The sequence below is a fragment of the Cenococcum geophilum genome (genome assembly GCF_001692895.1).
Source record: "Cenococcum geophilum 1.58 unplaced genomic scaffold K441scaffold_12, whole genome shotgun sequence".
Lineage (NCBI taxonomy): Eukaryota > Fungi > Ascomycota > Dothideomycetes > Gloniales > Gloniaceae > Cenococcum > Cenococcum geophilum.
Genome location: NW_027137570.1, coordinates 3,041,027 through 3,062,361, shown reverse-complemented (window position 1 = coordinate 3,062,361; position 21,335 = coordinate 3,041,027). Strand labels below are relative to the sequence as shown.

General features: G+C 39.1%; 1 protein-coding gene across 1 annotated transcript; it reads right to left on the bottom strand.

Annotated features, from left to right (window-relative positions):
• Nucleotides 1-18,793: 18,793 nt before the first annotated feature.
• On the bottom strand, nt 18,794-21,326 carry K441DRAFT_704367 (uncharacterized protein; the record flags this gene model as incomplete). The annotated part of the gene is made up of 2 exons (XM_067653530.1): nt 21,076-21,326; nt 18,794-21,003 (listed from the first exon to the last, which is right to left on the bottom strand). Coding segments are annotated over exons 1-2 (2,358 nt in total), but the record flags the coding sequence as incomplete, so codon positions are not given.
• Between the last annotated feature and the right edge of the window lie 9 nt (nt 21,327-21,335).

Sequence of the window (21,335 nt, the reverse complement as noted above, 5' to 3'; positions counted from 1 at the left end):
GTCGCTTAACTAGCGATATAGCGTGCCCGCTTTATGGGTTCGTCAAGGATAAGACACTTAGTCTAATTATTGTGCACGACCTTAATATATTGCTTGCCGTCTAATATTAAAATAGTAGGGTCAAACCCAAGCTGCTCCTCATTTATCTAGAGAAATCCTAACATCGCCGAGGTAAATTATAGTCCGTCTTTATTAATATTAAATAGTGATGATGCGATACCTCCTACCTGGTTATACTCCTATAGCCATATAATAGATCTATAGAGGGTAAAGCCTAGGATAAAGCGATAAGTGTCCTAAGCGGCAAAGACTTCTCTTATATATTTTCCTAAATCAAACCATACTTATAAGGCTATATTAGTATTTAAATTACTTTTTAGCTCTCTTAGTATAAGTATATACAACTAATAGCATTAAGAGCTTTTGCTGGCTATTGGATCATTTATAAAACTAATATCTAGCTTTTACTTTACTGTAGACCCTTATAAGGGCTACTTAGTATATATAATAAGCATTTATTATATCTTTAGGGCGGACCCGTGCTCCTCTATAAAGCCTAAAAATAATTTAATTAGGTTATTAAACCACTCTAGAATATCATTTTGCTCTACGCTTCTAGGCTAGTTACGCCAGCCGCCCTTAGCATATAGCGGATTGTCTCCTTCCTTATATTTCTTAAAAACGGCGGCGCTTACCTCTTTAAGACCTTCTATTTCCCTAAAGAATACTTTATATAAGCTAGGAATCCCCACGTAAAGAGGGCCTAGCTCCTCCTTTAGAATATAATCTATGTATTTCCTATATTCGAACAAGTTGGTAAAGCTACTTATATTATATAAATATGGGGTTTAAACGTGGAATAGTAGCGGTCAGGGAGGAGGCGTAGACTCTATTATAGTGGCGTACGCCTTTTCCCAGATAACCTCGTTAGGTTTAATCCGAAGGATCGCATTTAGAAGGGGCAGGAACTGCTTAATGTTAAAGTCGTTAGAACCAACCGCTAAATTAAGTCTTAATAGATTAACAAGAAGGCTTTTATTGCCACTATTAGATGGCAATAAATAAGAAGCGGGAAGGCTTTATAGAGCTAGTATTAGATTAAGTAAAATATTCTTTAGTTCTATAAGCGTTAGATAAAAACTTATAGTAGGTATATTAGTAATTACCTTTGTTACCTATCTAGTATAATAAGTCTAAAGAGCTAGAGATGTCTAGATCCTAATAAGCCAAGTTAAATAAATTGCAAAAGTCACTCAGCCCTTCCCTAATAGGCTTCGTTTTTATTATCTCTAATTTAAAGAGATTCGCCATTACGGGCGGGCGCGCTAAGAGCTATATTAGGAGGGCCAATATAGCAGGCGGGTAGGCAGGCGAGGGGAGATTAAGAGGCTAGCATATAAGGACGGTATAATGGTAGAGAAGTAAATAAGTATAGGGAGGTTAAATACATATCAGACGTGTCTTAAAATAAGGGAATAGCGAGGGAGGAAAGGAAGTAAGGTACAAGCGAAACGCAAGAAGGATTTAAAGGTTAGGCGCGGAAAAGTTAAGCCAATCCGATATAGCTTAGACTAAGGCTTCGCGGGGCTTAGTTAAATGCTAAGCTATAATAACCCAAAGTAGAAAGTTGTAGGCAGCATTTATTAGTAATCGTAGTTATTAGCTTTTAGTTTGTTCCGCGACACGTAAGGCTTAAATAGAGTAAGGCTCTAATATAGCGATACTAAAAGGCGCCAGGTAAGGTACAGCTGGCGATAGTAGATTAATTATTAGGTTGGTCATGTAAGTACCTATAATCGATTACATAGCTAATTCTAAAACGAGCTAAACCTAATATACCAAATACAGATATAGCTAACCCTATTTTATAGCGCTTAATTAACCTGTTTTCCGTAACTGGGATCTAGTTCTTAGAACTGGATTCTTTTTCGGAATTGCGCCCTTTTTATAGTAGTTAATTAGTCTACTTCGTGAACCTAAATTAGGATCCTAGTTTTAGAATCAGATTCCGTTCCCAGAATTATAACTTAAGCTATAACTAAAAATAGCTTCTCTCTTCTAAGACCATTAAACCGCTTAGCTTAACGCTATACCTTTTTAGCTATATTTAGTATGTTTGGCTTAGAATTGGGATAGGATATACTTCTTAAAACAAGATCCCATTTTTAGAGTTACGACTTAGGCCAATATTAAGAGAGATATCCGGTATTTATCCTTAATATTCCTACCTTATTAATATAAAATTTAAAGTCAACCCGCACCCTAATTACCTATAAAAACGCTAGAGACTTTAATACCTTAACTTTAATTCTTTATAGAGGACTAAGCAAGTCATAAGGCGGCTAACTTATCGCTACTAAGTATATAAAGGTGGAGGACTTATAAGCTTACTGTAAGCGAGTTCTTAACTTTAATTTAACGTACATACAAACGATAATAAAATACTCTTAACATAGAAGTAACTAGATAGAAAAATAATACCAAGCTAAAGAAATCCTAATTAGCGCTTTAATTCTTAACGCTAGAAAACAAGAACGTGATTGCGAAAATCTTTTCTTATAAGAAATTTCTCATTTCTTTGGCTTCTTAGAGGCTCTATCTATGGTGCAATCTACCTTTCTTTTATGTGTCCCTCTTATTAATAGATCTTCTAAATGATTATCTAGCGCCTCTTCTGGTTAGTCTCTTTGCTTAATTAGCTTAGGTAAGACTATCTTAGTTTTGCTACGGCCTTCCAGGCTCTTAAGATAATTGGTATACATTTCTATATCCTCTTATATATTACCCTCCGTATTATTGCCGATTTTATAAAAGTTAACCTCCTTAGTTATATAAGCAGGTATAAAGGACATCTACTACTGTTCTGGTTGATCTCCTTACTTATACGGTTTACCCTTCTTAGCTATCTTAATTATAACATCTTTAAGCGGTTTATATATCTTAGCATAACAGCAAAGGTAATAAGGATTCTTAGTATAGTATAATAAAAGTTTCTTTTGCGGTATAGCCACCGCTAAAACCTAGGTAGGATACCAGTATATTACTACAATAGGACCATATAAAGATATAATTCCTCTATAACTAGGGTTTCGGAGACGTGTTATATCCTTTATTATATAATAAGTAGGTAACCAGGATATAAGATACTTTACTTATCCGCTTAAGATCTTGGCATTGGAAATTATTAATACTTTAGATGGATATATAGGGACTAAACCATTCTCTGCTTAATTATTAGTATTGCTAAATAATATAGGTGTCTTATAAATATACCTCTAGGTACTAGCGAAATATATTTAGAACCTACGACTGTATTTATCTACTAGGATAAGCCTTTAATATAGTTCTCTTTCAGTTAAGGCAAGTCTATCTTAGCCTCGCCATAGTCCTCTATTAGCTTAAGTAAGTCTATTTTAGTTTCGCCGTAGCCTTCCAATCCCCTAAGATAATTAAGGTATATTTTTTATACACCTCCCCAAACCGTATCCTCTTATATATCGCCCTTCGTATTATTATTATTTTTGTAAAAATTGGCCTTATTAGGTATTTAAGTAGGCGTATAAGGTATCTATTTCTATATAGGGTTAAAAAGCTACGATTGTTTCTCCTCCCCGCTACTAAATGCTGTGTCTTTATTGTTAATACAATTCTAGGATAATTTAAGGTTTCCAGTAGGTAGATAATTAGGTATATTATCTTCAAGGCAATAGCATATTGTAATATTTTTATAAGTACTAATTAAGGACCTATAGGTTATATTAGCAATATATCTAAGCTTAGTTAAGGTAATATATATAATGTCTGGTATTCTTATAAAGATAGTAAGGGATATATGGTTAAGAGATCAGATTTAAAGGTAAGTCAAATTAATGGCATATAAGAACTAGGAGCATAACGTTTATATTCCATTTCTCTCCTAAGGCGGAGTTAGGACAGAAGGTAGAAGGGAAAGGCAGAGCACACTAGCCACCCCTTTCCACTTTATATAGTGTCTATAGTACAATATTTAGTAGCTATAATTACTCTTAGCTTAGGTATTATCTGCGCCCAAGACTATAGGTGCCTAAAGTAATCCGCAAGTAAGGCATTATTAGAAGTAGCCATTAGCTAAGCTGTTACTAAATTTAAAAGGCTAACGATCCCTAACGGACGCCGCATGCCTTAGCAGGGTTTAGAAGCGTTCGCATAAAGTTATAAACTAGAATCGGAAGTTAACAATAACCCCTAATAATGCCTCTCTTAGCAGAAATAGTATTATATAATCCACTTCTAACGCCAATCCTTCTTGGGGTAAGATACTGCCTAAGTAGTAGACTTATCCTAGCCAGTTAATCTTATATATTGACCCCCTATCTATAGCAAAGGAGCTATTAGTGCCTATAGGATAATTTAATTAGCATTCTAGCTAAGCCCTTTATAAGCGCTCCGCCTTATATAGGCGGTAATTAACTCCTATTAATCTGCCTTGCGTTAGGGGAGATCTTTTACTTAAGGCGCTAAGCAGCTAGTACTTAGAGGTCTATAGACATATTCTATATCCTAGCAGCATTAACTATAACTCCTTAAGTAGTATCCCGTAACCCTTAAGTACCTATAAGTATACTATCCCTAAATTACTAGCTACTAAGTGGGTATTTATAGATAGAGAAACTAACTTTAGAGATAATGACAGCGACCTAGAGGCGTAGACTAGTTGCGAAAGTAACTTTAGTAATAAGGATTAAGAATAGGACGCAGAGACATTATACGGCGAAGAAAATAGTTTTAGCACTAAAGATTAAGAAATAGGGGCAGATGGTAATAAAGAGGTGTTAAGCGACAAGGCTATATAGGCGATAGTTAAATACGGTGGCCTTAACTTTATAGTCTTAAATCTATAAGTAAAGGATAAAAATGTAAAGAAAAGTTCTAATAAAAGCTGGTAAAAGGGTTAAAACTTTGGCCTCTCTTTATTTAGCCTATCGCGAAATAAAATAATATTTTACTATTCCCACCAGAGTCTCTGCCTACTTAACTTATAGCGAGCTATAAAGCATTCGCGATAATCTATACTTTTACTTAGATAAATTTATTTACTACCTTAAAAGCAATAAGTAAGGTAAATCTATACTAACAACCTAGGATTTTTTGAATTTCTTATAGACCTAGGACGTATACCACCTTAGCAATTATTAGTCGTGTTTAAGACTACGGTACTTATTAATTTATATCTTAAGGATATAAACATATTATTTTATAGTGTTTTCTTTTTATTTAAATTATTTCTCTGCTTATAGTATATAGCGGTTATTCACCTATCCCAGTATAGTAAGGAGGGGTGGTTGAGTTACGCAAGGGGGCTTGGACTTATAGCTACGCTTATAGGGCTGTTTATGTATAAACTTCTCTAAGTATATATAAGGGGGCTTTAAGTCGTTGTAAAGTCCATATATATAAGAACTTCTTTAATATTTCTAAATCTAGGACTTATATATTTCTTTTTTTTATAGTTCTAGTATTTTCCTAACATTTACTTCCTATTTATATACTAGGCGTTAATAGAGGGCGCTAGGTCAGATCACCCTGCTTATATAATCACCTAGCTCGCACGATCACCCAGCTCGCACAATCGCCCAGCTCGCACGATCACCTAGTTCGCACGATCACCCAGCTCGCACAATCGCCTAGCTCGCACGATCACCTAGCTCGCACGATCACCCAGCTCGCACGATCGCCCAGCTCGCACGATCACCTAGTTCGCACAATCACCCGGCTCGCACGATCACCCGGCTCGCACGATCACCCAGTTCGCACAATCGCCTAGCTCGCACAATCACCTAGCTCGTAGGATCTACCAGCTCCCACGAGCATCCAGCTCACACGATCGCCCAGCTCGCACGATCACCCAGTTCGCATGATCGCCCAGCTCGCACAATCACCTAGCTCGTAGGATTGCCCAGCTCCCACAAGCACCATACTCGCACAGTTACCTAGCTCGCATAATCACCTAGCTCGTAGGATCTACCAGCTCCCACAAGCATCTAGCTCACACGATCACCTAGCTCGTATAATCACCCAGCTCGCACAATTACCCAGCTCGTAGGATCGCCTAGCTCACCCATTAATATCCTATTTGTACGCTAGGCGTTAATTAGAAGATAAACAAAAGTTATATTATACATTTAGCTGTAATAGGGGAGATTATCTATTAAGCACCGCTGTATTATTACTAAGTCACATCTAGGAGCTTCTTAAGGCCTATAGTATATCCAAATTCTATGTCTTAATATCTCCTATCCTTCCTATAATATTTTCTTAGTAAGTATCTCTTATTAAGTCTTACCCTAATTAAGGTTAAGTAGTATTTTTTTTAAATATTAAACTTTCTCTAGATTGTTATAAGCGTTATAGTAATTAATAAGGTTTTAGAAAGCCTTATCTTCTTTATTATCCATTATTAACCTATAGTCTTTAAAATAAGAGTAAATAATACCGCGTTGTCTTTTAAATTCCTTCTTCCAGTCATCACTAATTTCACTCTATTTTAGCGTTAGAAGCTAAATTAGCTGCAATATATAAAGCTATAAAAACTTATATATAAAGACTAGTAATTGTTCTATATATTATATATGGAACACATTACTAGGGACACAATTTTATGGATATTAGAAACGCTAGGGGAGTGTTCTTAAAGCTAAGTATATAACTATTTTCGGTTAACCGTATGCCGTATTCTTAACCTTAACTCGGACAAATTAAAAGACTAAAAATATTAAAGAGCGAAGAGATTTATATAAAAGTATATATAGGTCTAAAATTAGGGGCGTTAAATAACCTAGAAAATGAGAACGAAACGCTAATTACCTGTAAAAAAATTTATTAGCGGGCCATTACGGGTATAGAGGCGTTTGGATAGCTAAGCTGGTAAGTACTGGAGTACTATATTATACTAATATCCTCTTAAGTCTAAGCTAAGTAATAGGCTTAAAGTATAGGGCTATATACTGGGGCTTAGTTTTGGTTTTAGTTATGCACAGAAGCTAAATATACGTCTTATATTAATAAATAGGAGGGAGTTAAGTCGTAGGGTATATGCCATTTCGTCTATAACGCGTCTTATAGCCTATATATTAATCGCTAGTTTATATTATTTATATAGTATATAAGATAGGTACTATAGGGTATATAGCAGCGAAACGAGGCATATTGTCTGTGTGTGTACCTTAGCTATGACCGTATATATTAACGTTAGAAATTAATATAAACGTTTTCTATCTAGCTCCTTATCTCCCTATTAACCCTTTAAAAGCCTAATCTCTTTAATAAAGTCTAGTATAAATAAGTCTCCTTAAGTAAGAAGACTTGGAAGTAGGGGCGCTGCTAGCGTTAATATATAAACTACTTAGAAAACTAAAACAACCTTTTTAAGCGACGCCCCTTTACTCTTATGTCTTATAGGGCCTATAACATATAGGTTACCGGTCTGTATCTTTTATAGGATTATATTACTTAGTTAATGCCTAGGGTTAATTAGTTAATTTGCTTACTTCCTTCCCGGATACTATATTTAATAAAGCTAAAACCTAAGTTAGTATAAGTGTTCTAACTATAATATAATAAAACTAACAATAGGCTTTCCTAACGGCTTATACTATACGCCAATTAAGGACTTTAGTAGCTACCTAGGGTATACTCTTAGCCGCTAGCAGCTCGTTTAAACGCTCTAAAAGCTCTTTTTATTTGTCTATAGGAACCTTAAACTAAGTAGAGCGTGTTAGATATAATAAGCGAAGTTATTCAGCTTCTTCCTATATAAGTATCTACCGATCTTTATTACTAAAAGTTAAGGCTATACTTATATCCCTACTTACCAAGAACCGCTTCTATTAAGTTTTAAAATGTCTGGCAACAGCCTATATATCACTAGCTTTAGACCTAGTAGTAAGACTTATTATACGTAGTAGCGTTAAAATAAGAAGTTAGTATTGCTGCGCGGAGTGCCGTTTACTAGGGTAGGGCTATTAACCGCATTAACTCTGTTAACCCTATTAACCCTATTAACTATATTAATTATATTAACTACGTTAACCTAATTAACCGCTAGCGATATAAAACTAGCTAACGCCACTAGTCTGCGCTTCCGCCTTCTCCTAATATAGTTAATAAAGTCATAGATATAATAATGGGTCGGTCTATATAATGATACTATATTAATACCTCTCCGGGTACACTAACCCCACGTTTACCTTTATTTACCGGTTCTCTTTATGTTCTAATAGGCTTATCCTATAGGTAGCTCTATATCACTCTCTTTATCGCAAGCCTATAACAATTACCCTGTTTTATCGTAAGATACTAGCCTCCTCAGCATCGCGTCCCTAAAGAGTTAAATTAATTACTTAAACTGGATAGATGGGAGATTTCTAGGATAAGTTAATGCGAGCCTTAATTAAGGTTCTATACCCTAAAAGCCTTTTCTACTAGGAACTAATCGGATTCTTCCCTATATTCCTTAAAGAATTAACTTAATCCTAAATCTAAGTAGGTGCTTTAACATTACTTTACCAATAGCTGACTATATTAAGCCCGGGTTCCGTTTACTATTACGAAATTTAGGGCTTGCTAGCAGAGTTATAAGGCCTATAGGCTAACTAGGCTAAAATACAGTTACCTTCTTTCCTTTACTGTAATATACGCTCCTCTACCTATAGCCGCCGCATATATTTATATAGTGTTTATTTATTACTTTGTAATTTTCCGTACTTTTACTAGATATAAATAGTGGGGTTTTTCTAGTTATATAACTGGCTTTATCTAGGTANAGGGGTAGNGGAAAATGCTTNGCATGCANATAAGCTAAATATTNANTTANAACTTTANAAGTNATATTAGTCCTTAGTTAAGNGACTAATATTTAAAGCTCTAACTAATTAACTAAATCCGTCGCAGATTAGATAAAGCTAATAATAACTTCTTAATATATATATAGAGGCTCTAGAGCCACGTTTAATAAAGCAAAGTTTTTGTTCTTAATCGTCCTATTTAACACCAAATTACACCCTTAAACATTGCTTAAGACGTAGTTAAAACTAGAACTAGGAAAGAAAACTAACAAAACATATTATCTAAAAATGTTCTACTTAGCTTAGCGCAGCTTATAAACAGCGAGAAATATAGTAACTTAAAACTTATATACCAGGGGCTGGAGTTTAAAGTCTATAAAGCGATTATATACACCTAATCTCCTATACTTACGGCTATATATAATAGAGGCTTTTAGGTAAAAGCTAACTAAACGTCTAATAGAATTAACCCTAACTAGGAACTAACTAACGGGTAAGAGGCGGCGACTAACATTATAAATATTAACAAGTTTAATTCCGGCACTATTAAGAGAATAATCTAATTTATATATAAGAGGGACTATAATAATAACAAGGAGGAGTAAGGATCTAATATTATAAGTATAGAAAAGCTCGGCTAAGGTAAGGGATATATTCGCACGCTAATCCAATTTATCCGTACTTAAGCTTCAATCTATAGAATTAGAGGTAGTGTAACTTGATAACGCCAATGCCTCATTACTATCTAAACTAGACAGTAGCGGTGGCGATAATAGAGACACAACAACATAGCTAACAACGGCCTATATTATACTTCGCCACATCTATATTAATACAATTGCCAATTATTATAATATACTATAGCTAAAAGAGCTTATGAATATAAAAATCTAACGCATTCTAGGAACTAGCTGGTCCGTAAACAGGTTTCCTAATATTATTAAGAATGTCTTTAACCTAATAGGCGACTTAGCATTACATAATATAATCACCTTAACAGCGGCCGAGTATATTAAAGAGTTTATTAAACTTAAGGACTTTATAGGGCTAGATATTATAAGCAATTTCGCCATCAGCATTATACAGACGGCGGTTACCGTATCTAAGGACATAAAGGAAAATTTTATATAGAAACTTTAAGCTATCTAATCTTAGCTATAACAAACAGAATTACTGCTTTAATCCACTGAGGTAAGGTACGCCGCGGCTAAGCGCAAAAGCGAAAACATTAATAACTATTTTAATACCCTCTGCACAACTAGGACTTGTTATAATATTAGTTGCAGAGCTAAGTTTATATATTATATTAAGGATAGCAGTTATCTATCCAACCCTAATTACCCTTATATACTTTGTTGCAAAAGGTGCAAGCATTATATATAAGTAAAGATATATAGCTTAGGAGATCGGCTTAGGTAAGAAGTCATTATATAATACTTCTCTTCCTTTCTCCGTTCGGGTTAATCTAAGAAATTTAAATATATATCTCGTCTATAGTCGGTCCGTTAGATATTATATAGCAACTATATTATCCATCTCCCATTAGCCTCCCCTTACCTCACCCCTTACCCTACTATTTATCTTATCCTTTACCTTACCCTTACCCTTACCTTACCTATTACCCCTCGCCCCCCTAGACAAATTACAAAATCCTAGTTATTGCATCTATTCTACTAAATACTAAAATAGGATTAGATAATAACAAACTAAAATAAAATAAAAAGTAGTAAAGAATAATAAGATAAACGCGAAATAACTAGGAAAAGGTCCTATATATACTAAGCACATAGTTCTAAAGATGCATTTTATGCTTAAGGGTCACTTTATAAACATTATATTCAATCTTACCCTGCTATAGAAGTTTAGAGAGATACGCTTGTCAGAAATACTTCGTAAAAGCAGTTAGAGTATGGAACCTATATATGCGCTTACTAATTAGTAGCTTTTAGTTCCCAAGGCAGATAAAGTATATCTTTAGTCTTTTCTCCTTATATAAGGATAACTTTGCACTCTCTAGCGCTTTAGCCGCTTCTAAAATCTTAGCATTTTCTTTAATCTTAACTTAGCTAAGGGTAACACCTACCCTAAACTATCTCTGGCGATAACTCGGTCGATGCGCTCTGCCTTCCTCAACATTACAGTAATCTACAACTGCATTAATGGCATTATTACGTCTGCGTATTTTATCTTCTAGTAATATGCCAAGTAGCGTTATAATTACTTTAATAAGGCGTTTATGTTCGGCTAATCTATCATTATTAGATTCTAAGGTTGCTTTAATATCCTCATTAAATATAACTCTGGAAAGTTGCCGCTTAATATTAATTACAGCTTATTCGTTGTCCTAATTCTTCTTAATATTTTCCAATAGCGCATTTCTCTGACGTTGCCTTTTATTTATGATTTCTCGGCTAAGCTTTTAGTATTCTATGCTTTCTGCGGTTTTGCGCTTAAGGCTAAGCTTCAGCTTATTTCGAACTTTAATTAAGGAATAAATATATAAGTTCTCGTTTACTAATAAGGATTGTTTTATTATTAGGTGCTATAGCCACCACAGGTTAATTAATTGGCTTATTTAGTATACTGCTTTTATTAACTTTTCTTAAGGCTCTAAGCCTTAAATAATTACTTATATATCTACGTTAATATACCGTAAAAGGTAGTACTTTAGGAACGTTTAAGTGTCGGCGTATTACATTATTAGGTTCCGGAGGGCATTAGTTACGTTACCTAAGTAGTAAAAATATTAGAAATATCTTAGTAGAACCGGCTCTATATAATAGAACTTACTATTCTTATTAAATACCTTACCTATACCGTAACGGAGACTATATAGGCGCGCAACCTGCCGAAATCCTATAATTATGCCAAGGTCCTTAATCCACGGTAAAAGAGTTAAGTACTATAAAGGTTGGTTAGGTGAGACCTTATAGCCATAGAAAGCTTTAATTAATTGCTAAAATATAGGGATATTATCTAGGTCCGAATAGAGTAGTAGCAACAACTAGTTACGCCCAGGCTTAATATATAGCTTAGTAAGCTATTCCGTGGACATTAGGTTAGGGGCTCTAAAAGCTTAATTAGCAAAGAGGAGGCCTAAGAGAAAGACGTAAGGGCTAAAAATAAGTAAAGGGTTAAAGATAATCTTAGGAATTAGGAAAGTATTACTAGTTCTCTATAAGTATAAGGTAAGAAAAATAGGGTAAAAAGATAACACACGCTTCCTTTATACTAAGATATTCCTTAGTGAATTTAAATATAAACTTAAGCACGATATTATAGGGACCGCCCTTTAGGTCCTAAATAAGTGTAACTATTATATATTGGTAGCATAGGTTTAGAAGAGCTTTAGGTTAGCTCGCAGTATAAAGACCTAGTTACATTAAGAAATGCACTTATATCCGATGTCGTCCAACTATATATCACTTCCTTATTATAACTAAGTTAGTCTTAAAAACTAGGGCGAGATCCTCCGCATCCATAATAGTCTTTTCTCGCTTTTTCTCGCTTAGACTATATTTCTCTACCAGTTTCCAAAGTACCTAAGAAAGATATCTTAGCTCTGCCTTACCTTACTAGGTCAAAGGATTAACTAGGAATATAATCACCTTATATATCTAGCGGTTTAGTTTACTAGCAATTTTCCCTCTAGTCGCTCTCTTATATATAAGGCAATAGTACTTCTAGTATAGGCTAAGTAAGCTAGAAACCTTCGTCCTGTACTATTTCCTATTACCTTTCCCTTGTTTCTAGTTTAAGGACTAGTTAAAGAAGCTATAAAGGAGCCAAAGCAAGAGGACTTAGTATATTTTCTTAGGGTCTTTCCCTATATAGGTGCAGTATCTAGAAATTATTAGCTCTCTACTAAGTTAGGCCTAAAAGGAAGCCGCTAAATAGGTTATTACTTACTAATCCTAGTATTCTTTAATGCGGTTAAGGAGAGCTATAGTAGCATCGGCGTAGTCCTACGTTATAAAATTGGATTCCTTAAACTCTTCTAACTGTTTAAGGTAATATTCTAATAAATGGTTTTAATCCTTATAAAGCCATGCTTAAGCGGACGCTTCGTAAGCATTTTTAGATTTAGTAGTGCTATTAGTATTACTATCAGGGACGGTCGGTTCTGTCCAGTAGCTGTTACCATTACTGTCTATATCTATATACTTATTATCAGTAACGCTGGATAATAAGCTGTGATTTAATAATTAAGCGCGCCGCATTTTAGGGAGCTAGAAGAAAACTTAGGGTAGTAATAGTGGAAAGGATATAGAGAGTAATATAGGGTTAAGGAGATAGGAGGGTAAAGAATAAGAGAAACGGGGCCTAGGTTAAACGGATTAGAGGTAGGAGCTATAGAGTATATATAGGTTTAGCGCCAGGCGCGTAAAAGGGTTATACTTTTGGATAAACTAGTCTGCCCGTAAAAAACGGGGTATAGGCTAGGTAAGTAAGAGGCTTAACATTAGACCGGTAAGCAAGAGGCTTAGGGCGGCGGGGAGTTTTAGCGACGCGACCTCCAAAAACGGCGACAGAACCCTCTAAAACCGGCAGTCAGATCTCCATTTTCTTTTTTAATAGAGTAAAAGATTCCTTAAAAGCTTTCCTTTCTAAGCCTTAATTGCAGTTAGGTAGAGTATATTCTAGTCTAATATTACTAATTAAGACCTAGGTAAAACCTCCTTTCTATTAAATACCTTCTATACACTTATAAAACGTACTACCGCTAGTAGCTCTAGCGGCTCTTCTACGTCATTATCCTCTACCTCCTCCTCTCCCTTATTATTATCTTCTATATCTATATTTATTAGGGGCTAAGCAGACGCTAGCGGCTCTAATATAAATAGTAATACTTTAGGGTGTAAAGGCGGGGAAATAGGTATAGGCTAAGGCGCTACCCTAGGTCCTGCTTTCTTAGCTACCGGTATAAAGGGCGTTAATATTAAATTAGAACGCTTCTTTAATAGTTTAAAACGCGTTAGTACGCGCGTTAGGGGCTTAGCTGGCTTATTATATTTATTAGGAGCTATAAAAAACACTATAGAAGGTCTTATATAATTATCCTAATTAGGCTAAACTTAAGCTTCATTTTAAGCTACTTACGGCTGTTTGCTAATGGTTGCTAGGTCTTTAAATAGTTAGCATTACACCTTATACAAATTTTAGTAGGGTGCAATGCCGGCTGTTCGCGAATTTAAGCGATATAAACGATCTTTTGCGGTTAACTGTACGGAGGCAGAGGTTAAAAGTTCCTAGCCCCCCCCTTATCGTGGTGGCGTGCGCTAGCCTTTAGCGGCTTAGAGTGGCGTAAGAGATACTTAGCGCGCACTGTGGGGTTCTGGCGTTTATAACTTACCCCTTAATACTCTACTTTATAAGCTTATAAAATACATTAAATCCTTATTATTTGTAATGGGTAACTTATACAACATCTGTATAAGGGCTTAGGCCCTTACTATAAAGATTTATAGTAGTATAAATGCTGATATTTAAGCCGCTACTGGAATAAGCGTCTCCCGTATTAAATTGGTTATCTAAGAAGCACGGAAACGCGGCTTTAACAAGGCTAAAAGCCGCACAATTCTTAATATCTACCTTAAAGATGCACCTTAATTGGGTTGTCCAACTAAATATACATCTACTAAGATTTAAGAAGTTATTAAGAAGGTCCGTTATAACCGCTATAGCAGAGAAAAGAGTACTAAGTAACTTGGTCTTGACACCAATATTAGCGCTAAAACTATATGGCGAATCCTTAAGTCGCAGAATGTCACGGAACCCCACCGCAGGGGCCTCCATAGGAGAGCCCCGTGCTCTCGCGTACACCTCGCGTACAGCTTATGTCAGCTACGCGTAGGTATATCACCTCCTTACGCCCTCGACCCTTACGATCGATCGCGCAACGTCTTGTAGACTCCTCGAATACATACGCTCTGTAGCCACTACCCTCGTTCCGTGACACAGAACTTCCATAAGACTAAGCCTACTCGTAAGCCCGGTCTTTTAGCGCAGATAAAGAAGGATAGGTTTAAGTTTTGCCTTTGCTATAAGGACTAGAAGTTAGAGGATTAGATAAACGTTATTTAGAGCAATAAAACTTTAGTTGTTCTTAGCTATCGCCTTAGAGGCTATCGCGTATAGAGGTAGCTAGAAGAAAGCTTTCTTAGATCTATAATAAGACCTCGGTAGAAGGGCTATTTAGAGTTTATATTTTGGGGCAGCTTCTTATATCACAGAAAGGGCCCCTGCTATATTTGGACCCCCAAGATAATATAATAACGAGCTACTGCAACAGCTAATCTTATTAAAATTAACGCCAAACTTAAACCTATTGTGAGAGCAGAATAGGAGCTTACTACCGCTATGAGGAGAACGGGTATTCGAAACCTTATAGGTAAGAAACCTATATAGAAATGGGATAAAAGGCACGGTAAGCTTATAAGAGGTAATAGTAAAGGAGTTAATTGGTATCGCTATATAACGTTTATTCTTACGCTAAAGCTAATTCCGTTTACTTAAGCTTGCTAAAAGAGTCTTCTAAATACGCTAATTTAAGAAGATAAGGCTCCCTCTTACGTTACTAAATATTATAACCTTTTAATAAGCGCTGCAGAAGTTCAACGGCTTACTTAGTATGGCAATTCGCCTAATATAAATATAATAGAGCCAGTGTGGCCATACCTTAAGAGAGTTACTACTAAGAAGGGCGCCCTAATAGCTTAAAAGCCTGCTAAGAAAGCCTAGTATAAAGTATAGAGGGAGCTAGAGCAGTGGCGAATCCAGCGTTAGATTAAGAGGATCCCTTACTATATACAGGAGATAATAAGGCTTAAGGGAGGCAATAAGTATCGCGAAGGCTTATTAGATAAGCTACGTTAACCAGGGCCACCAGAACACTAAGTTCTATAGCACGATTGGGAGGACATATCTAATATTAAGGAGGAAGAGCTATAGCTAAAGCCAAAGCCAAAGCTAAAGCCACGGCAGCGTGCTCTAAAGAAGGCACCTGCAGCTAAAAGCGCTGCTAGCGCTGCTCTTACCGCTATCTTCACGATACAAGAAGCTTATAAACTATCTTAAGAACTACCCCAAGAGCCACCCCAAGAGCCTCTAGAGCCACCTCCCGAATCACCTCCCAAACCACCACAAGCTCTACCTCCAGAGCTATGACGAAATCTACGACGCCGCCTGCCAATTGAGCTACTCAATGAGACGTTTATTGAGCCCGAACAAGAGCCACAACAGCAGCAGGAGCTACAGCAGCAGGAGCTACAGCAGCAGCAGGCTGAGTCATCAAAAGGAAAGAAGCCACGGCGAGGTGCTGGGCGAGGTGCTGGGCGAGGTGCTGGGCGAGGTGCTGGACGAGGTAGTGGGCGAGGTAGCGGGCAGAAGCAGTAATCCTATATATCCTATATATCACCACCACACTAGGTGGCTATTATGATGTCATATATCTACACTCTCGTCATAGAGAGCCAAAATCCATCTTTGATACTAGCTCCTTCCTAAGTCGGAACGCCAAGAAAAAAAATGTGGCTTATTGGTGGCGCATTAGTGGCGCAGGGGGGGCAGGAACTTTTGACCTCTGCCTCCGTACCCCGTACATTCAAACACCCAATCGTGGCGTGCTCTACGATCGCTGAGCACTACAAGCGTGGGGAAAGATCCACGAGAAAACCCAGTAGATTGGGTGATTGGCTTTCTTTGGAGAAGCGGACAATGATGGCACGGGATATGGTTTAGACTTGCCCTCTCTCCGTGGGAATGTTGGCAGACAAGTTCATTTTCCCAAATTGAAAGTAGTCCCTGTGCTTTTTTATCTACACAAATCTTACCCAGCTTCAGTCTAATCACTGATCACAAACCATGTCATTACGCATGCTACTTTGGCCAATCAACTTTATTTTCAAGTGCATGCAATTAGTTAAACCGTCTCTAGGAGGTGAAAGAGTTTTTCTTCATTGCATAATTGCTAACGCAGGTGCGGCTTGCGTAAGTAACAATGCACATGCCTTGTGATTTAGGAATATCCTTGAACGTATTTTGATGTCTGGATTTGAGGCATATAAAGTGAGCTAATTACACACAGCAATAAAAAATACATACCCGAAAGGATTGTGTGGCCCGAGATGAGCTTAGCGTAAGACTCTGACATTCACTCTCAAATGTTCATGCTCGCTTTCCCTTGGTATTTTGTTACACATGCTAGTTCTTCCAACGCCCAAACAAAACTCACACTCCGCCCTAATGCAAATCTCCAAATGCCGCTCACTCCTTCATCTTCTTGAGTATAGACTTATACCGGGTCTGCACAACGTGACGCGGCAATTTGCCGAGCGGCTCCTTGATCCTCACAGCGTCAAAAGGCAGGCTTTCCAAAAGGATAGTAGTCAGCACATATGACGACACCGTCGAGATTGCTAGCGGTGGGTCCCTGAGGTGCGCAGCAACATCCCCAAGGCCGAGAGACTGGCTGTGCCAAAGGGCGTACGCTTTCAGCATCGGCGCGGACGCCCGGGGTTTGCGCTGCTCTGGGAGACTCGTGCGCCACTCTTCAACCCACGCTTCCGCCCTCAGGTATTCCGCGGACTTGGGAGCCACGGTTACTGGAGTTGGCTTTGGTGCTCTTTTCGGGCGAGTGAGGCTCTGCGGCTTTTCTGCTTCCTCGGCCGGCAGGGCTTTTAATGCAGAAGGTGACGGCTTCGAGAGACGGAGTCGACCCACTCGTTTTGTGAGCGTGGTAGCCTCCCCATCCGTCGAGTCGCTCGATTTTGACGGAGTATCTCCCTTTGAGCCGTTTCCCGCCGGATTTTCTTCTCGTGGATGCGAGCTGAGTAACCGAACTCGACCAATTCGCCTCGTGGAAGGTATGAATTCTGCGTCAGACAAGTCATCGGCCTCCGATGATCCATCCGCAGACGGTGTTTCGATCCCGTCCTCCGATTCTTCGGCGTCCTCCGGTGCGGTTTCAAAGTCCTCTTCAGCATCCGATGAATCCTCGTCTGGAATAACAGCGGAACTCTTTTGAGCTGTAACTACCTTGGCGCTAGTAGCTAGCCGAATAGGCATATTGAGTTCGGCATGCTCTGGACGGGGCGGGGTCGGTTTCAGCTTTTTCCTTTTAGCTTCGAGGGCGTCGTAGAGCCGGAAGCCAGCATAGGCATCAGAAGCCGCGTAAAGCATCTGTTCATAGAGCAAGGCCTTGCTCCAGTCGCTCTCTCGTACAGGACCTTTCGACAGCGGCAGCTGCAGATGCTCTTCCACCTGCCGAGCCAGAGAAACCAAAACTTTGTTCACTTTCTTGGGTTCTGTAGCCGAGAACTTGACAAGCCTGTAGAGATGGCTCAGTTCAAACATTCCTTTAGATTCAATTCCGAGATGCTTTTGGAGCCGTGTACAGTCTCCCCTGACTGCGACTCCAGCTTTCGTGATGTCTGGAGACTCCATAATCTTCTTGAGAGTTGGAGGTAAGAGCTCGTCAACAGTATTTCCTTTGAAGAGAGCAATGTGAAAAAGGGCAATGCGATCCTCGCTTGCTAGCTGGATCAATGATGTGTTGCCTCGAATGCCGTCGTTTGTAGATGCATTTGGTTTCCACTCAATATCGAAGCCAAGCACTTTCTCCTCGACGAAGTATTTGGCCACTCGTTCTGAGACTTCTATGTTCTTACAGTAGTGCATCGATATTTTCTGATCTAGCGGTCCACGATAGAGATCGTGACGCCAATAAGCAGCGCCGCTGCTCGGAGAGGCGGTCATCGCTATTCGTAGTGTTTCTGTAGGAATCTGGTAGGTAAGCGGTACATGCTCTTCCTCTTGTTGCTCTTCTTCTGCTTCGGAGCTGCTCTCTTCACTGCTGCCACCACTACAATCCTCCTCCTCACTTGACGAACTGGAATCGATAATGCGGCCTTTCCCACTGTCGTTTCCGGAGGCCACACTATTCTGTAAGCTAGAATAGCCCTGATTTTTACCGTCACTCTCCGTGTTTGATTCCACCCAAGGGATCTCTGAATTGTTGTCACTCCCCCAATGGCTCTCCTTGGTAGTTCTTTGGCTTGAGCAACCGTTGCTAATTGCGGGGCCAACGTTGGCGATTTCCTCGTTATCCTGGGTTGTCCGCGCCTGTTGAGTTACAATGATAAGATGGGGCGCTCTTAAGCTTGGTGTTGATGATAGCTTGATGCCTGAAGGCGCACCTTTGGGCCTTAAAATCGTAGCAGGTTGTGAGTTTGTGGTTGGTATTGACCGCCGTTTGGATGTCTTAGATGACTTTTTCTTTGCCTTCGATGCACGGGCTGCCCTCGAAGCCGCCGTGACTTTCTTCCATTCGGAACTTAAGGAAAGAGCCCGTTTTCTGGCGTTCTGTCTTTCGGCTTTGTGCATATTGACTAGGAGAGTTCGACAGGTTCTTTGTATCTCGGAAGCAGGAACGACGTGATCCAACTCTCTCACCCTTTTAATAAAAGATTCTTGTAAGAATGAGAGATCAGAAACTATGTGAGTTCGGCATAGCCCCTCTTGAGCCCAAGCGAGGAACTCCATAAATCTTTCATTCTCTGTACCCCATAGTCTTTCTAACCCCACCACCCGATATTGGCGGAAAGAGTTTATAAGACCAGTTGTGGCAGTGGAAACTTCTAAAAATGGTTGCGTAAGCACATATTGTAACATCTCCCCAGGAGAACCTTCATTAATCAGGACTCCTAGCTGCACCCTATCGGCTATGTGGTTCGAATGGGTTATGTCATGATGTACTCTTCTAGCGAGAACCTCGTACTTCTTGAGCCAGTCAAAGATAAATTTAACAGATTGGCCTCCTAGCGCATTCACTTTTCTTTGGTCGACTCCATTGCCATCCGGATCCGACAATGGTTTTCGTGGCTTTTGGTAGGGATCCTCAGGCTCCCATTTCACTAAGGCATTGACTTCGTATCGGAGATCTTGAACCGCGTTTAAGACATTCCAGCTTCTGTTGTTTAAGGCTAGCCAGGTAATACGTGATGTGACAATTCCTGGGGTTTCTCGGGAAAGCGGAAGCCGGTAGCGGACTTCCTTGGTAAGGCAACGGGACTTGTGGCAGATTTTATTGAACTCTGACCGGCCTAATAAAATCCTTATGCGCTGCCAGCTCCAATACACCTCTTCGTGGTGCTTCAAATCGTGAAGAGATCTTAAAAGCGTTGCCTGTTCGTCTAGATTGACGTTTATTCTACTGACCAGGATTGACACATACGGGAAATCTTTTCCAGTTATTTCAGACGATTGGAACATTTCCAGATTGGACCTCGTTTTGCGCCATAATCGGTCGTATCTTTGTCGTTTGGAACGGTAAAAGTTCCTCAGGATAGCCAGGGTCTTACCTAAATCTGTGGTACTATCTTCAAGTGGAAAAAACAGTTTTCTGTAGTCGCCATAAGTTGCTCGCTGCTTTACTCTATCATCCAATTGATATATGCCTCTCCATTTTTCGAGCTGCCAGTTTTGTTCTATGACCAGTGCTGCGTTTGATGGAATTACGGATGTTTCTGGCAAAGAGCCCGTTGAGGCATTTTCGATCGGTGTGTGCCGTTTCTTTGTGGTCACTTTAGTTGTTGATTGCTGTGTTGCGGATGCTGGCATGGGCAATTTCGATGGGCCTCCAAATGTCGGTATTGCCTGTGCAGCATGTTTCTCATTTACCGAAGGTTTGCTAATATTGGATTGCTCTTCAATCTTCTGGACATTCTTGATTGGTAAAACATTAACGATTTTCGGCCTCTTGGCCGCCTTCGTCTTTTCGGTCTGGGACGACTTCCCCGCTGCTTCAGCAACCTCAGGTATGTTCTTCGCTACGGTAGATACATTCTGTTCGCCGGCTAGTGATTTGAGCTTCTCTGGCGTCTTAGTATCTCCAAGCTTAGAAGCCCTAGCTCGAGCCTTCCTTTCCTCAGCCATTCGGCGACTTCTAATCAATGCACGAGTATCGAGTTGGCCAGAAGCTACCCTTCGCGGCTGTTCATGTGTAGAAGGCTTGAATTTGAGGGGCGGGATAGAAGCGTAGCCTCTGGAGAATATAACACCATTCGAAGGGTCCCACGTTTGGTCGCGAGCACCGCGTCGGTGGCATGGTGCAAAAATAATGCTTGAAGAAGCATCCCACGTTCTACAAAGTGGAGAGTGGGGCTTTAAAGGTACTCGGGTCCTAGAAGTGATAAAGTAAGGCGTTAGCTGGTTCGGCTGATTTGCCTTTAAAAGCGCATGGAATCTGTTGTACTCTTCATGTTGGCCTTTCACGATCATGTTGGATTTAAATGCCGGGTAATAATTGTATACACAGCTCGATGACATTCTCGCTGGGTTCACCGTCTTGAGGAGGTTGGCTGTTTGGGCACCGTTTGCAAAGGTAGAGTGTTTGAGAAGCATTACACTCCATGGTAATGTTTCTCCACAGCCAGCAGCCGTCGGACTGGCCCTTAAGAGCGCAAGTCACGTAAACATGGCAGCGCGTGAGAGATCGACGCGCCGTCTGCCTGA